This window comes from Chionomys nivalis, chromosome 15 (assembly GCF_950005125.1).
Source record: "Chionomys nivalis chromosome 15, mChiNiv1.1, whole genome shotgun sequence".
Taxonomy (NCBI): domain Eukaryota; kingdom Metazoa; phylum Chordata; class Mammalia; order Rodentia; family Cricetidae; genus Chionomys; species Chionomys nivalis.
Genome location: NC_080100.1, coordinates 45,438,649 through 45,456,463, shown reverse-complemented (window position 1 = coordinate 45,456,463; position 17,815 = coordinate 45,438,649). Strand labels below are relative to the sequence as shown.

The 17,815-nt window shown below is 44.3% G+C and overlaps 1 protein-coding gene and 1 pseudogene across 1 annotated transcript in view; both read right to left on the bottom strand.

Annotated features, from left to right (window-relative positions):
• Mccc2 (methylcrotonyl-CoA carboxylase subunit 2) overlaps positions 1-17,815 on the bottom strand; it is a 61,820-nt gene that overhangs the window by 32,463 nt on the left and 11,542 nt on the right. The window contains exons 2-6 of the mRNA XM_057790129.1: positions 17,525-17,591; positions 13,053-13,137; positions 10,533-10,634; positions 6,878-7,005; positions 5,129-5,241 (exon numbers count right to left, since the gene is read on the bottom strand). Of these exons, the coding sequence (XP_057646112.1) occupies positions 5,129-5,241; positions 6,878-7,005; positions 10,533-10,634; positions 13,053-13,137; positions 17,525-17,591 (495 nt within the window). The remainder of the gene's footprint in view (positions 1-5,128; positions 5,242-6,877; positions 7,006-10,532; positions 10,635-13,052; positions 13,138-17,524; positions 17,592-17,815) is intronic.
• Positions 8,869-9,242, bottom strand: LOC130887605 (40S ribosomal protein S17-like; annotated as a pseudogene).

Genomic DNA, 17,815 nt, shown 5'->3' with positions numbered 1-17,815 from the left:
CAGGATAAATGCAACAAAGACCAGGATAAATACAACAGAGACCAGGATAAATGCAACAGAGACCAGGATAAATGCAACAGAGACCAGGATAAATGCAACAGAGACTGGGATAATGCAACAGAGACCGGGATAAATGCAACAGAGACCGGGATAATGCAACAGAGACGGGGATAAATGCAACAGAGACCAGGATAAATACAACAGAGACCAGGATAGTGCAACAGAGACCGGGGATAAATGCAACAGAGACCGGGATAGTGCAACAGAGACTGGGATAAATGCAACAGAGAAGGGAAGAGTCCTAGGGCTGGATAGAAAAACCACTCAAAATGTGTTTCCTTTCCAACCTCGCATCTTGCTTCTTTTTTCAAAGTAATTCTGAAAAGCAGACATTGTCTTTATCGTATTGGTCCTGTCTTTATGTGGAGAACCTCCATTAGAAATAAAAGTGACAAGGTGCATTCCAGCTGAATGGCTGGCCAGAAGTTCAGATCACTGTCACCCATGTTGCTGGATCAACACTGTTAACTCTGAAGTACTCAGGCTCACCTGTACCAACAGGGTTGAAGGGCACACAGAATGCAGGAAGTCCTTCTTACCCAGAATGCCTCCTCCTCGATCTGTTCACCAGAGAGCCTGATGTCACCAGATACAACGCTTTCATCTCTCCCAGCTTCTACTCATCTTTACTGAAATCCATTTTAAAAACAATGACATCAGCTCATTTAACCCACTCAAGATGATCATAGATGCTTGAAACAAAGGCAGTCAATGAGGTCAACTTCAAAAATAATGATACACAATCCCAGAGAACCTAGACAACAAAGAGGACCCTAAGAGAGACATACATGGATCTAATCTACATGGAAAGTAGAAAAAGACAAGATCTCCTGAGTAAATTGGGAGTGTGGGGATCATGGGAGAGGGTAGAAGGGGAGGGGGGAGGCATGGAGGGGAGCACATAAAAATATATCGCTCAATAAAAACTTAAAAAAAAATACTGAGCTAAGTCAAGGAGAACAGAAGGTGGAGGTGAGATAAGAGGGACCATTGGTAATCATCTAAACACCTTTGAAATTTAGAGCAAATGGGGGGGGGGACAGCCGAGAAAATGCACTTTCACACAGCTAGTAAATAAAGCCTATTTCAACAGAGACTAGCTTCTAGTCAAAGCAGAAACACCTTGCTGGCTGCTGAGGCGCTCGGGTGAAAGGAGAGGCTTTCAAAGAGCAAGCTGCGGAAGGGGACTACGGCTGGCAATGAAAGGTAGCAGGGGAGTGAGGCTGAAGATTATGACCCCATACATGAGAAGAAAGCAGACTACACGGGCCAGCCGGGGCCAGTCTGAGTGTGTACAAGGCTGCAGGGAGGCCTCAGACAGGAGCTCAGAAAGGTTGGACCCCAATCTCTGAGGTCTTTAAACTCAAGTAGATGAGGGGGTCCCCTGGCCCACCATGCGATAAGGAAACAAGAGTCTATGAAGGTGAGAGCCTATTGCACCCTGTCAGTGTGTGGGCATTTGCCTTAACAGTTACAGGAGACCACTATAACATGTCTCATCTCAGGAAAATATGTAAAGATATAAAAATTCATCTAATAGTCCTCTACTCACAAAGAACCAACAATAAAGTATGAAAAATCTACCAGGACCTGTCTAGAAAGAAGAGTTAAGAATAGCTGTGTGAAATTCCAAGAATAAAAAAGATAAACATTTTGACCTAAAAAAGTCTCTTTCCTTTCAAAGCAAAGTTCAAATGAAAGGTCTAGATATCTGTCAACATCACTTTTACTTCTGAAAATATACAGGAAATTACAAAGATAAGATTGTAAGAGATACATTCTTAGAGCTAAGTGGATAAATAGATCGGCAATGGGCAAGGTTAATGACGTTAAGTAAAATACAATCTTGGGGTAGAAAATAGGAGTGAGGTAACTATTGATCATTGTCAAAATGCATAAACAACATAGCCAGAGTTATATCTTAGTCTGTTCTGTGCTGTTCAAACACAATACCCGAGATTGGAAATTTTACACAGAAAAAAAAATGGTTTATTTGAGTCAAAGTTTCAGAGGGTGAAAGATCAAGCACCTCCTTTAACGATCTTTATTTGTTTTATGTGCATTGGTCTTTTGCCTGTATGCATGTCTGTGTGAGGGTGTTGGATCCCCTGGAACTGGAGTTACTGACAGTTGTGAGCTGCCGTGTGGGTGCTGGGAACCGAACCCAGGTCCTCTGGGAGAGCAATCGGTGCTCTTAGATGCTGAGCCATCTCTCCAGCACCTGGTGAGGACCTTCTAACTACATCACAGTATGTCAGGTGGCATCATGGCAGAAACATGTGACAGGAAGAAGGGTCATATGACAAGCTAGGACACAAGAGACCAGAGGGATCCACACTCGTACTTTAATAGTATAAAATATAAAATTCCTTCTTGAAGGAATCGACCCTTTTGGAGGCAGCGCTCCACGGCCGACCCACCTTCACTAGACCCACCTCTTAAAGGGCTACCACTCCAGCACTATCACTTCGAAGACCAGGCTTCCAGAAAAATCCTTCAGTGGACAAGCCATATCCAAGGCATAGCATTGCAGATGGCTGACTTATATAATACATGATTAAAGATGCTTTTAATCACTCTAATTTTAAATGACAAAATATAAGAAAGGGGCTGGGGATGTGGTTCAGTGGTACGGCCTGAGGATGTGGGTTTGCTCCTTACGACTGGGAAAGGTGGGATGAAAAGAGATGGGGAGAGAAAATAAAATCAGTTAATATGACACTATCTGGAGAGAGCACCAGGCCCTGCCAGACTGTCCCCACTTCAAATGCCAAACACAGGCAGAAGTACCAGCTTCAGGCTGTCTAGCCATAACCTGGAGCTCTCACCACCCCCCTCTCCTTGCATTTAATATGCTAGAATGGCCCACAGAACTCAAGCAAATGCTTCCCTTCTACCTGCTGGGTAATTAATAAAGGCCACAGAGAACAGCTTAGGGATGGCACACAGACAGAGCTTGGGAGAGTTCTGAGTGCAGGAGCCTCCGTCTCTATGGAGCTAGGATCTGCCGCTCTCCCAGGACTCTTGAAAGCCCCTTAGGGCTTTGCAGGAGGGATTTGCATGGTGGCTTCATCATGCAAGCATGAGGGATCATTTTTATTCCCAGCCCCTCTCCTCCAGAAGGTCAGGGGCAAGCAGTGCTGAAGGCGCCAAGCTTCTCATCATGGCTTGGTCTTTCTGGTTGCCAACGTCTATCAGGAGTCGCCTCATTAGAAGAAAGGATGTTCCAATTGCCCGGGAAAGTCGAAAGGATTTAGCAGCTTTGCACCAGGAATCAAAGACCAAACGTTAAAATAAAAGATGTTCCTGGCATCCTTATCTACCAGGGTCTTAGGAGTTCTGTCTTAGGAACAGGATAGAGACCAAACATGGGAACCCAGGCCAGGCAGTGGTGGCGCACGCCTTTAATCCCAGCACTCGGGAGGCAGAGGCAGGCGGATCTCTGTGAGTTCGAGGCCAGCCTGGTCTAGAAGAGCTAGTTCCAGGACAGGAACCAAAAAAAGCTATGGAGAAACCCTGTCTCGAAAAATCCAAAAAAAAAAAAAAAAAAAAAAAACATGGGAACCCAGGCTTTTCCTAACCAGGAACCAGGGGCAGAAACCACACACACATTTCTATTTCATACCGAGGCATTAGCAGAAAACGTACAGACATAGCAGAACCCTGAGGCTTGGAGACAGAGATGGCTGCTCTTCCAGAGGACCTGGGTTCAATTCCCAGCAACCACATGGTGGCTCACAACCATCGATAATGAGATCTGGCGCCCTCTTCTGGCGTGCGGGCATACATGGAGGCAGAATGCTGTATACATAGTAAATAAATAAATCTTTAAAAAAAAACTTTATTCAATTACTGAGGACAGGTTCTTGGTGGGATCGGGAGGACAGAATAAAAGGAGGAGGAACAAGGGAATTCAGTGTGTATTTAAAAAAATTGGGGAAAGAAACAAGAGGTGACACAAAAGGAGCTACACAGTGAGAGGCCTCTGGGGTGAGAAAGCTTAGCAGGGAGTGGGGCCAGGAGTGAGACCCCTGGTCTCTGGCCACCCCTAAGAAGGCTGTGTGCGCTGAAGTCAGAGGCTATCATGAGCAGTTCACTGGATGCCGTCTCTGGCTGCCTCTGTCTATTCTGTCTCTACAGGACACTTAGTACTGATTTCAGGCCCATCTAGGGAGTCTAGAAGCAACCCAGCTCACCTCACAGTCCATAGGGCAGTTACATCTAACAAGACCTTTATCATGGCTTTCTATTCACACCCTCTGACAATGTCAAGGAGATGAAATATTTCAAATTTATAACTTAAGTCCCCACAATCCTCTTGAATGACCACATCTTCCTCCTTCCTTCCTCAGCGCCACACTGTTCACAGCTGAGTGTGCTGTTCTCCAAGCACACTTACACACAAGCACGGCACAACTGTCACACGCACGGTCACTGGCTCTACATTTGCCTAACAGCTTATTCTCAACACAGCTTTGGGGTTTATTTATTGGCGCACGCATTCTAGTTCGTCCGTTTGAACAGTCGAACACCATTATGAATCTTCTAGTGATACTCATCAGTTCATTCTCCTTTGCTCTAACAGGCGAGGTCAGTATAAACTTATCTCTGTGTAGCTCTTTACCCGCCCGCTATAGATTCCTCTGCACTAATAGATCAGTCCTTCAAAGATTTTCTTTTCAAGCCGGTTTTCCTTCGGCAATGGGCATTCATTCTAATCCAGGAACATGCTTGCCATTAGTAAAAGTTCACACTGAAGACAGGTTACAAGACTTTCTTACATTAGACATTCAATTCTGGTTTTTATTATGTCTATTCATTTATTTTGTGTGCGGCAGGTCAGAGGTGAACCCTCGAGAGAGAATCTGTTCTTATTTCCACCTGCAGATCCCAGAGGTGGGACTCAAGTCACTGGCTTGGTGGCAGGAGTATTTATTTCTCTGAGCCGTGTTGCCCGACTAAATTCTGCTTTATTTTTAATTCATCGGGATTTCATGATAGAAATGACATTTGGAGATTTTTTTCTAAACAGACAAACAATACCCATATTTGACTAATGAGAAATTACCTGTGTGATATTTTTAGAAGACATAACTGCCTGATTATAGAATATGCGGCCAAAGTGGTCTCGATCTGGAAAGGTGTCTGCTTGCCGAGGTAAGTTGGCCCCTCCTGAGTCAACTGTGTGAGGAAAAGGAGAGAAATGAGCACAGCTCAGCAAATGGCCACAGTTAATTAGATCCATTAGGGTCTAAGATAACTAGGCCTTAATCTCAGGCACAAAAGCTCCCTTCACCCCCCGCCAGTGTGTAGAATCTAGACTCTCAGACCCCCAAACACAACTAAAGCTTTCCTCCCAACACATTAGGCTTTCCAACCTTTAGTCAAAACTCCACATAAACTTCTCAGGACACTGTCCCTTCAAGAGCAGCCAAAGCCCCAGAAACACCATGAATTTGCCAGCACAACTGAAACTGCGCCTTCCTAGACCAATACAAGAATCACTAAAGGATTAATGGATAATTTGTATATTGCTTTTTTGTACTAGCTCTCTTGTTTTTATTTTTATTTTTTTTCTTTAAGTGGTTTGGCTGTATGGCTCATGCTGTGATCCTCCTGCCTCAGCTTCCTAAGCATTAAGATTTACTACAAACTGACAAAACAAGCAACAATGCGGGCCACCACTCAGGATGTGACCAAGCGTGTGCAGCCAGCTTGGGCTACACTGGGAGATTTTTGTCTGAAAACAGAGCTCCTTATTCACAGGGGTGTGATGATAAGATCAAACGTGTTTCCTGGCCATTCTAAACACCTCAAACTTCCTTAGCTACGAAATGAACAATAGCAGCCATTTCATATAGTTATGAGGATGTAAAATTATGAATGTAAAAAGAAAAATAAAAGCTAGGTGTGGCGGTGCACATCTTTATAATCCTAGCACTAGGGAAGGTGGAGGAGCTCTGTGAGCTCCAAGCTAGCCAACGCTACATAGACCATATCTCAAAAAGAGAGAGAAAGAATTAGAAATCAATCCTACACCTACTATTATTGCCCACAACCACTGTCTTTTATTATTTAATATTCTGTATCCTGTCTGTCATTAAAGACAACCTCTCCGAAGAGAGACAACGTCAATATTCTTCAGTAGAGCTGCCCGTCTAGAGACCGGCAGGAGCCTGCACGCAGTTTGGCTACATTTGCTGTTTTCTATGTGCAAAGACTTTCACACTGAGTCAACCAGGCAAATGCACTTTTCCAGAAAAAGAAAAAAAAAATCTCTATTACGACCTGTTCCAATGTTTACAAATGAACAACGTAGGCAAGCGTTTTGGCAAGCTACACCAGTATCCAGAAGCTGCTAGTTCTAAACTGCTTTGCTTTAAGATTCTGTTCAAAATAGCCTTTAATGCAAATGTAGTTTACTTTCAAACAAAGACTGGCTTTCTTTGGAAATCAACTGTATCTTAAATTACAACCTATTCAAATTATGTAATATTCAAGGACTTAATACAATGCCTGACTCTCAAGAGATCCATAAATATTAGCTATTTTTCAATAGTTTGAGTAATTATAGTTAACAGAAACATAAGGTACCCAGGGGAAAAGCTAGCACACGACAAGCCGCTAATTTCCCTGTGTGGTACTACGGACAGTCCTTAGTTACCTTCGCCCAGTCTTCAGCAAACACTGTATTCCTTTCTGACTGCAGGAGGAGCCAGCAGTATTTTAAAACACCCAGTAATGACGTCACCCACACAGCCTTCCACAATCTCCCATAACCCCAGCTAAAACAGTTCCCAGCGCACTTGTGACTTACCCAGATAGATGCACGGGAGCCTGTTCTGCAGGGCGATCTCTTGGGCCCGTAAGTGCTTCTTCACCGTCACTGGGTAATAGGTACCTCCTTTGACAGTGGCATCGTTGGCCACGATCATGCATTCTACTCTGAAAGGCAGAAGTTCCATTGAAAGAGACTATGAGATCTCTGCAAAATTAAAAGCAACTCAGCTTATTATAATGAGAGCACGCAAGGCAGTCTTCCACTTCTGGGGCAAGTCACTACTGCCACTCACTAGTCAATGGCCTCATGCTGCAAGACCAAGCTTTAATCAAGGTTTACATTCATTAATCCAACAGAAAATAATTACTTTTAATAAGATTACACACTCACATTTGATTTTTAAAGAGCCATTAGTCCTCCATTAGTACTGAGGCATTAACCTAAACCACTGTTTTGTAAGGTTCTTTCGGTTCATTTTCTTTAAGATTTTATTTTTATTATATGGATTATATATATATATATATATACACACACACACACATATATATGTATATACACACACACACAGAGATATACATTTGCCTGCATGTATATCTGTGCACCACATATGTGTAGTACCAAGGGAGGCCAGAAGAAAGTGTTGGGTCCTCTGGAACTGGGGTTACAGACAATTATTAGCTGCACATAGGTGCTGGGAACCGAATCCCAGTCCTCTGGAAGGAAGAGCAGGCAGTGTTCTCACCACTGAGCCATCTCTCTTGCACTCACTATGGTTCTTAAAATGAAATGATCCTAACAAGAACATGATGTCTTTTTGAAAATTCAACTCTCTAGGCCAAAGAACTCTCTTAACATAAATCTTTAAAGTGTCCCTTTAAGGAGCTAGAGAGATGGCTCAGTGGTCAAGAGCACTGACTGCTTTTGTAGAAGACCCGGGTTCAATTCCCAGCACCCACATGACAGCTCACACCTGTCTGTAACTCCAGCCCCAGAAATCTGACACCTCAGAGAGACACATGCAAGTAAAACACCAATGCACATAAAATAAAAATAAATAAATTATAAAGTGTCCTTTAAAGAAACTAAATGGGGCTAGAGCGATGGCTCAGCAGTTAAGAACGCTGCCTGCTGTCTGAGAGGACCCAGGTTTGAGTCCAGCACCCACTTGTGGCTCACAGGCATCTGTAACTCCGGTTTCACGGATCCAACATCCTTGTCTGACGTCCCTAGGCACCGGCACACACATGGTGCACAGACATACATTCAGACAAAAGCACTCACGTGTTTAATCAAAAAATAAATTTAAAAAAGTAGAAAAAATGAGGATAAACTGCTAGTAGTACTAAGATATGTTTTTCATATTCTCAAAAGTGACCTCATAGCTGTATGTAGTGGTATTTGTAATCCCAGCACTTGTGAAGTAGGGGCAGGAGGATCCAAAGTTTGAAATCAATTACACAGTGAGTTCAAGACCAGCTTGGGCAAAAGAGTAAGACCCTGTCTTTAAAAAAACAAGGCCTGAGGACAGAGCTCAGTGGACACTTGCCCTGAATATACACAGCACAGAGCTCAAATTCCAATACCACAAGAAAAAAGAAAAACAATGTTCTTTACTACTTCTTCCATAGGAAACAAACAAACCACACACACACACACACACACTTTCTAAAATAAATCTGTGTTATTTGAAGTCACAATAAATACAAATTTTACATGGCGCAGCACAAAGGGCTGTGTATACAGATTAGCTGGGAGAGTATCGCATGTTACACTTGAAAGCCTACGTTCGATTTCCAGTGTCACATACACCTGGCATGGTGGCATTTGTCCATAATCAATCCCCCACTGACATGCTACAGAAAGAGAAATAAACTCGGTTCACAAAAATACTGTGATGCGCATCAGTGTGGTTTTGCCCATTGACACCCATTATTTAGTTATAGAACCAAACTTTCTTTTAGTAACTGCTTCTGTTTTCTTTTTCTCAAAGTTATTTTCAGGTTTATTGAAAATATGACAGAACGGACTCAAACAGCTCCATGGGGTGTTTTTAAATGAAGCCCAACTTTGGGCTGAGTGACATTCAGGTTGGAGAGACTGCAGAAGATCAGAAGCTTCGGCATTTCCTTGGTTTCCTGATCCAGGGCTGAGACCTCAGGAACATAATTCTCTCTCCTTTCTCTCACAGGACCTCCCTGAATCCTCTTCATCAGATGAGTGACATCGACATAGCCGGCTGGCTATCTTGTTGCAGTTTCTTGTTGGAGATAATGGCAATTTCCTTGCACACGCACTTGTTGGTGTGTAAGCCATTACCCAGGCACATGTAGTACTTCTTGAGAATGACATGCGTCACCTTCTTCATAGTCTTGGTACCAGCGCGGTCCATGTGGCGGTCCATGCTGCCGGGTCCCGGTAAAAGAGCCTGCTTCTGTTTTTGAGCCTCTTGGTTCAAACAGCACACCCCACAGAGTAAGAAGAGAGAGAGCACATGAACTGGGCCTTCCTCCTCAGTGATCCTGCTGCGGCTGAGCAGCCAGCAGGCTAGCACAAACCCCAAGCCCTCTGCTGGCTGCAGCTTGAAAGTTCACTGCCCATATGCCAGCAGTCACCTGCATCCACCTGAGCCTCCGGGTGTGAGAGCCAACACAGCCAGGCAGAGCCAGGAAGAGCTGTGTTAACTGTCTGAGCTCTGAGCCCTAACCACGCCCAAACTGAGCAGAAAAGAAGGTCATAGCGAGGCTGCCTGGGGACACAACGGACACCTGCTCCTAAAACAGCTGTATTCACCAGCTGTGCAAAAGTTTAGATGGAGACTTCCTAAAACTCAGCATGCCAATGGAGAAGACTTGTTTTGCTTTTTTAGCAGGTGTCAATTTCAAATAGTTTCTTGGTTAGGGGTAGGACATTCTCGGTGCTGAGGTTTTATTTGGTTTAATCACGTGTAGGTCTTGTGCGTGCTGCCAGTCTCTATGAGTTCCTATGTGGTTCAGTTCCGTTGTGTCCGGAAGAAGCTGTTTCCTTGGAACTTATCCACCACCTCTGGCTCACACCATCTTCCTGCCTCCTCTTCTGAATAGATTTTTGTGCTACTGATTTTCTTTTCCTTCTCTTTTCTTTTTGATTTTTGAGAAGGGGTTTCTCTACATAGACCAGGCTATCCTGGAACTCACCATGTAGACCAGGCTGGCCTCAAACTCAAGAGATCTGCCTGCCTCTGCTTCCCAAGTGCTAGGATTAAAGGTGTGCCCCACCACATGGCTTTAATGATTTTTTTTTGTGGTTTTTTTTTTTTTAGTTTGTTTTTTTCTCCTCTTTTTTTTTCACTCTGTGAGAGAGAGAAAAAACCATGAAGTTGTATGAGTAGAGAAGTGGGGAGGACCTGGAAGGAACTCGGGTAAAGGGCAAGAATATGATCAAACTATATTGTGGGAAAAAATTTTAATAAAAAAATTAAAAAGCCCATACCTAGGGGAAATGCGTAAGTCTAAACTGGGTCCAGAAACTGACCAATTTTTATTTTTCTCCCTTCAGTTTGTGGTCTCTAGAGCTCCAGAGAGGAACCTGAGACATATCCGAGATGCTCAAATCTTAAGAGCACAAAGCTTGCCTGCCAACATGCAGGGTGGGTGGCAGGCGCCTGCATTCACAATTCCTGCCCCTCACAACTGAGCACAGGCAAAATACTCACCCTGACACTCGTCCAATGCCTGTAATGATGCCACCTGCAGGGACTTCCTCGTCACCATATAACTGGTAACCTGCAAACTGGGAGAATTCCAGAAAGGGAGACCTAAGCGGAAGAAAGGATGTTGTTTAAGTTAAATATCTGTATTTAAAAAGTTACACATAAGAATGGAAAGACTTTTTTAAAACAGGGAAGCATTTCAAATATGCATGTGGTTCATAAAAATCTACAAAAAGATTTCTAAAATAAGACCTGACAAACATGCCATAGGAATTTACGTGGTACAACCAGGTAGCGGGCTACAGCAGAATACTGGAACTTACTGGTAAAGTGCAAGGCAAAGGCGTATATACCACAGAAAGGGGCCAACAGGGAGTGTTCACCATGTGCCTGGCTCTCTTCTGTGGGCTTCATAAACACTTTGCTAATGGGGAAATCAGAACCCAGTTGCTAGCCTCAGTTCACATAAGTAGTAAATGTCAGATCTGGGATTTCCAGAAGCAGGCTGTCCCCGTGCCAGGCTCTTCTCCAGTGCACACCATACTGCCCACCTCTACTCACACATGTGCTCAAGACACACCTGAGGGGGAAGAGGCCCAGAATGCTCAGTCTGGTATGACTGCCTTTTGTTTTGCTTTTCTGATGCAGGTGCCTGATACACATCTGCACAAAAATGGACTAAAGGAATGTGTGCTGGGGGCTGTAAGAAGATCCATCGACACTTGCATAGAGGCCTGGCAACTTGGGGCTGATCCTGGGATCACATAAGATAGCAGAAAACTAACTGCTGAGAGCTGTCCCCTGACCCCCACACATGTGCCATGACACGCAGGCACCCACGCTCACCCATGCATGCTCTCATGAAAATACAGATGTCAGAAGAACACGGTGGGCAAGAGGTACAGCCCAGCTGTGGCAGGTCTTACCGTGCAGGCACAAAGCCCTAGGGCCAATGCCCAGCACCATGCAAATCAAGTGTGGCGGTGCACACCTTTATGTCGTCCCATCCCAAGGGAGACAGAGGCGGGAGGGTCAGAAGTTCATGGATGGGCTGAGGTTGTATCTCAGTGACAGTGTTCTTGCCTAACTTGAGAGAAGCCCTAGGTTTAATCTGCAATGCTTTCAAAATAGGGAAGGGGCCTCAAGGTTCTCAGCCATACAGTGATTTTGAAGGCTGCTACATGAGACCCTTAAAACACTAAAGTCAAAAAGGAAAAGAAAAAAAAATACCTCATATATACACCCACCTTTTCCCTTGTACCCCATGACCCATCCTTCAGGAGATATACCAGGTCAACGCTCTACTGTTTATAATACAGACAGAGCGCGACACCCTTGCCCCTCCATCCTTCCACCTGCGCCACCCCCGCTGCTCACAGTCCATGCCCAGCGCAGCAGCCAGAAGAGCAGTGTCTTTAAAAACAGTCACGTCACACTGCAAAATATAATCCAGAGAGTAGACGCCGTGGGGAGACTCTGTCACTTCCAAGAAAAATAACAAAACTATATGAACACAAACTAAGAGAGTGCAATGTCACCAGGCAGTCCAGTCTTAAGGGTCTAGCACAGTAAATGTCATCACGTGACGTGTGACTTGGAAACTCAACAAGTCCTGCTGAATCCCGACTGCAGTTCACTCTTTTTCTGTGAGTCGGAACCAACAGCCCACAGGTCCTCAGAATCAGAGCCCACCCCTACTGTCCTCCCCTCCACACCGCCCACTTCAGCCCCACCGGTCCCTGAACACTGCTCAAACACACCCAGCACTCCGCTGCAGAGCTCTGGCTCTGGTGTTTCTGCTTCCCTCAACCCTGGCCTCATTCTAGTACATTACACAGTTCAAGACGTTTGTCGCTTATTTCCTGTCTCCCTCTGGCCTGACGGGAACTCCAGCAGGACAGAGGTGTCTGCCCAGGTCATTCCCTGTTCCATTCGTCCCATTCTCATTAAGTGTGTGGCACTTCTGAGCTCCCAAGGTCCGGTTGAAGAATGAGAGAATATGAGCAAAGTGGTCAAGACCATGATGGGGACACCCCCTGAAACAGTCTACCTGAGCTAATGGGAGCTCGCCAACACCAGCCAGACAGGGAAGGAACCAGCATGGGATGGAACCAGTCCCTCTGAATGTGGTTGACAGTTGCCTGGCTGGGGCAGACTGAGAGACCACTGGAATGGACACCAGGATTTGTCCCTGCTGCTTGTGCTGGCTTTTTTGGGAGCCTGTTCTCTTTGGATGGATACCTTGTTCAGCCTAGATATAGTAGGGAGGGCCTTTGACCTTCCCTTCCCCAGGGCAGTGTGCCTTACCTTCTCTGGGGAGTGGATGGGAGGTGGGGTGGAAAGGTAGGTAGAAGGAATGGGAAGAGGGGAGAAAGTGGGAACTTAGATGGGTATGTATGATGAAATAAAGATAGTTTGTTTTCTTTTAATAAATAAATAGATAAGAACCCATATTTAAAAGCATTTGGTGATGGACTGTCCAGCAGAACAGGACACGCTGAGGTAACAGGCGCTAGTACCAACCCTGGGTCTATGAGATTGTCGATTCTGTCTCTGGGTAACAGCTTTCCTCTTGACGTGTGCCGGGCCCGGGCTTTCTCGCTGCCTCCTGCAATAAAAGCATGCTTAGATTAGAGCAGCTAGACATGAACTAGGCTTCTTTCTCACTTAATGCACTCACATACAGTGCTCTACTCCAAACATGGTGCTTTAGAAAAGGTTCAGTGGGCCAGGTGGTGGCGCACTCCTTTTATCCCAGCGTTTGAGGTAGAAGCAGTTGGACCTCTGAGTTTGAGGCTAGCCTGGACTACAGAGTGAGTTCCAGGACAGTCAGAGCTACACAGAGAAACCCTGTCTCAAAAGCCAAATAAATGTATAATTAATAAAAAGAAAAATAAAAAAGTTTCAGTGTACCCTGTGAAAAAGTTCTATTATTTTTTTAAATCACTTGATATATCAGATGTCAGTTTTCTGCAGTAAATAAACTGAGGGTTTTTTAATGGCATATGCATAAATACACACACACACACACACACACACACACACACGCACACACTGTGTCTAAAAGCCGGCACAGTAGCATGACCTCTAATCCTAGCACCATCGGGCCGACATATCTCGGAGTTCACTGGCAAGAGAGCCTATCTGAACTGATGAACTCCAGGTCCGGGGGGATCCCTGTCTCAAAACTAAGGTGGAGAGTGACAGAGATAGAGACGATGTTAACCTCTGGCCTCCACACACAAATATGAAAGTGCTCTTCCCCTCCCCCACACAGACACTACATGTACAAGTGATACACACACATACACACACTAATCTATCCCTCATCCTAGACTATATAATCATACATGTTCTGGATTCACCAATAGCTGTCTAAGGAGATGGCATGCTGTTTTCATTAAAATTCACACACTACAATAGCATCTCATTGCCCTACATATACTGAACACTATCACTGGCACATGCACCACCCTGCACATGGGAACAGCCCTACTCTGTATCTGTATAAAGTCAAAGTCTAGCTTTGGAAATCCCCTCCATGCTTGGCACGTACAAACTTGCCGAAAGGTGCCATTAGGTCTGGACACGAGAAAGTCGAAATCCTTCCATAGTGATTAGCAGGTCCCCTTGGTAATATGTTGACAGAAGAGATGGTCTTCTGTGGTTTGCAACGTTACCCAAATCTTGACAAAAATTACACTAACCAAGAGCAGGTCAGCTACTCCAGTCGGGCTTCTTGAGTACCCAAGCCTTACCACCCAACCTGCAAACACTCAGGGACTCGAGTGTCCATCCACCCATGGCTCTGAGTAAGCCACAACAGGAGTGGAGGAAGCATCAAGCTACCAGAAAATGCTTTTAAGTGTTGCCCATAAATGTATCCTAACACAGCCTCTGCCTAATAAAGTAGTAAACTATTTAAGAGCGCCATTTCTTTGTTGATGAAGATAAAATTATGTTCATACCCACTTAAACAAGCTTCTAAATACAGCATTATTTTTCAAGTCAGGAATCTTGGCTGCAAGAGGAATACTTTTTTTCTTAAGAGGTACACAGGAAATTCTTAGAGTAAATCTACTTTTAGGCTACCAAGAAAACTATATCATAAATTATTTCTTCTTTCAAAATGAGTTAGTTGCAAGACAGTATGGTTAAAATTGTCTTTTCTCTCCTCCCAACTCCTGGCCAAGTTCCTAACGAGATGTGTTTAGGGGTGGGGAAAAGGGATGAGGCATTACGAAGAGCAGAAGTTCTAGAGGATGCTACCATCATCTAGAGGATGCTGCCATCATCTAGAGGATGCTGCCATCATCTAGAGGATGCTGCCATCATCTAGAGGATGCTGCCATCATCTAGAGGATGCTGCCATCATCTAGAGGATGCTACCATCATCTAGAGGATGCTGCCTTGATTCCGGTGTTGGTACATACTTTAGTGCAGGTTCTTGTACACTAATTTACTTTCGTATCTAAAAACAAACAAAAGGACTGTCCATGTGATTTTTAAATAGAGCAAGGCTGGGGCAAAGGACTTTGGAGAGTAGGTGACCTAAGTGTTCATTAAGGGGCCGGCAGTTGAAGAGCCACAGGTGGGAGGAGGGTGACAGAGCGGGAGATAGAAAGGATACTTCAGATTGTCTAGTTGATTGATAGTAGACAGAGAATGGATTACCCCCCAAGGTGCTTTCATAATAGCCAGAACCAAGTATTTTGATTAACACACATTAATCGTAGGGCTGCGAGTGTTTTGATAGATTTAGAAGTGCTTTGTTTTTATCCTGGGTGATATCTTTATGGAGTAAACATCTACAGACAGCTTTGGTGGTTGAGGTGGGGGCTTTTGTTTCTGTTGTTTTGTTTTTTAAGGCATTTAAAAATGGAAGACAAACTCCATTCACGGTGATGAATAATGAGTGCCCCCACGGTTGAAGAAACAGCAGTGAGACATGAGACATCAATGCTTGCAGGAGTGGACAGTGAGCAGGTCCTGACTGGCCCCCGGCATACAGCCTTTGGAAGATGCTAGAATCCTGGTTTCCTGGTTTCAGGGATGCTAACGTGTGAACATTTGCGAACTGTAGAACCAATGTGATTTAATGAAGTGAACACAAGGAGAGCTTCATAAATGACTACTCACCTGTGAAACCAGAGTACCACTGCTCTAACAGGCTGAGTTAAACTCCAGAGAAATGTCCAGACTAACTTACACAAAAGCCCCAAACAGCACAAAAACACAAACACATTTTGCTACTAATGTAATAGAGGAGTCATCCAAAGGTGTGTTAAAAATGTATGTTTAGAGGGATTATTTATGGGTGATTTTTTTCTTGATACCTTTTCATTTTCCAAAAGTATATTTTAATATGGTTTAGTAATTAACATACCTTCATACGTGTTGATAATAACGTCCACTTATTTTCATGGCAGAACAATTCTAGGCAAAACTGTGAAGGCTGAAGTCATTCTCTCTCCCATCCCTTTCCCCTGCAGGCCTGCTTAGTAGAGCAGCCCTTCCCTGCAGCTCACTAGAGTGCACGGCTCCCAGCACGCCCACACTGCAGGACCTTGGACACCTCTTGCTTCAAAACCATCTGTCCTCAGGGCCCAGAAAACCCTCAACTAATCAAACCAAACTGATGATCAGCGTAACCGTGGAGTTACCTCTTCCAACAAAACAGGCTTTTATTTTGGCAAGTGTGTGGGTTCTTCTTCTAGAAACAGTGTACTAATCTATGTATTTGTTTATTCTTTTCGAGGTAGAGAGGTGGGTATGCTGGGAACTGAACTCAGCGCTATGCTAAGGCATGGACAGCACCACTGAGCCACAGCCCTGCTTCTTCCAAAGTGCTTTTGACATTGTAGCATGACATTATCATCTGCAGAGTTACTCGAGAATATGTAAACGGAGTCACCAAAATCTCCCTCATGTTTTAAGTAAGCTTATGATTTGGTGATGGGCCACACTTGTGGCTGTCCTGGTCCATAGAAGGCTGAGGTTGGCTCATTTCCGTAGCATTTCAAGAGTGTAAATTACAGCTATCTTTGTGAAAAAAATTTTTTACTCATTTTGACTACACTGCTACAGTAAAAAGACAGAGATCAATACATTTAAATACCTCTATTTTATTTGCTTCTATTGTCCGTTCCCTTTGCCAATTCTGTATAATCTATTAATGTGTAGTTAAAGAACTTACATTTCACAGACTCATTCCTAAGGTTATGTATAAAACTTATGTATAACCTGAAAACTAAAGGCTTTTTTTTTTTTAGAAGAATTCAATGATTTAAAGGGAGCAGGGTGTGGTGGAGTTAGCGGAGCGCTGGCTCCATCCCCCGCCACACACCAACTGGGCACGATGGTGCACCTGTAATCTCAGCACTCTGGAGGTGGAAGCAGGGAGGATCAGGAGTCCAGGGTCATGGTCCAAGTCCAGTCTGGCTATAAGATGTCTAATCTCAGAAATAAACTAACAATATAACCAAAGTGCTTAGCAATAAAACTAACCTCTGGTACACTTCTCCAAACTTTCCCCAGGACCAACATTGAGGCCCTTTCTTCCCTAACACAGTACCTTTAGGTGGCCTCTCTGTTCGCATGCCACACCTTGAATAAACTCCTTAAAGAAAACAAATACATAGAATGTTTCTTATATTTCTACTCCTCTAATTACTCCAACAGAGGGAAGCTGTCTTCTAAACATAGCAATACCTAGGGATGCAATAATACTCCCCGAGCACAGGTAGGGTGAAGCAGACTCTACCAATGAGGATACTGGAGGGAATAGTTTTTCATGAGGACTAGGAAACTCACATTGCTCCTCATACAGTAGAGACCTGCAACAGACTGAGAATCTTACTTTGTAGCTGGGAGTAGTAGCACATGACTGTAATCTCAGTGTTTTGGAGATTGTGGCAAGAGAATTGGGAGTTCAAGACCAGCCTGGGGTACGTAGCAGGCTAGTAGACAGACAGACAGACAGACACGGGCCTTACCTAGTCGTATATACTGGGCTCGCTCATGAAGTTGATGCACTAGATCTTTCATCTGCTCATAGTTCTCCTGAAACAGAAGCACAGAGGGAGGGAGACCGGAATGCTATAAAGTCTTTATCCTTTAGCCAAAGTCAGAGTCAAGAAACACAGCACGGAAGCTGGAGAGATGGCGCAGATGTTTAGAGCCCCGATACTCTTGCAGAGGACTCAGGCTCGGTTCCCAGCACCCACAGGCAGCTCACAACCACCGTAACTCCAGAAGAGCCAACACTATCTTGTGGCCTCAATAGG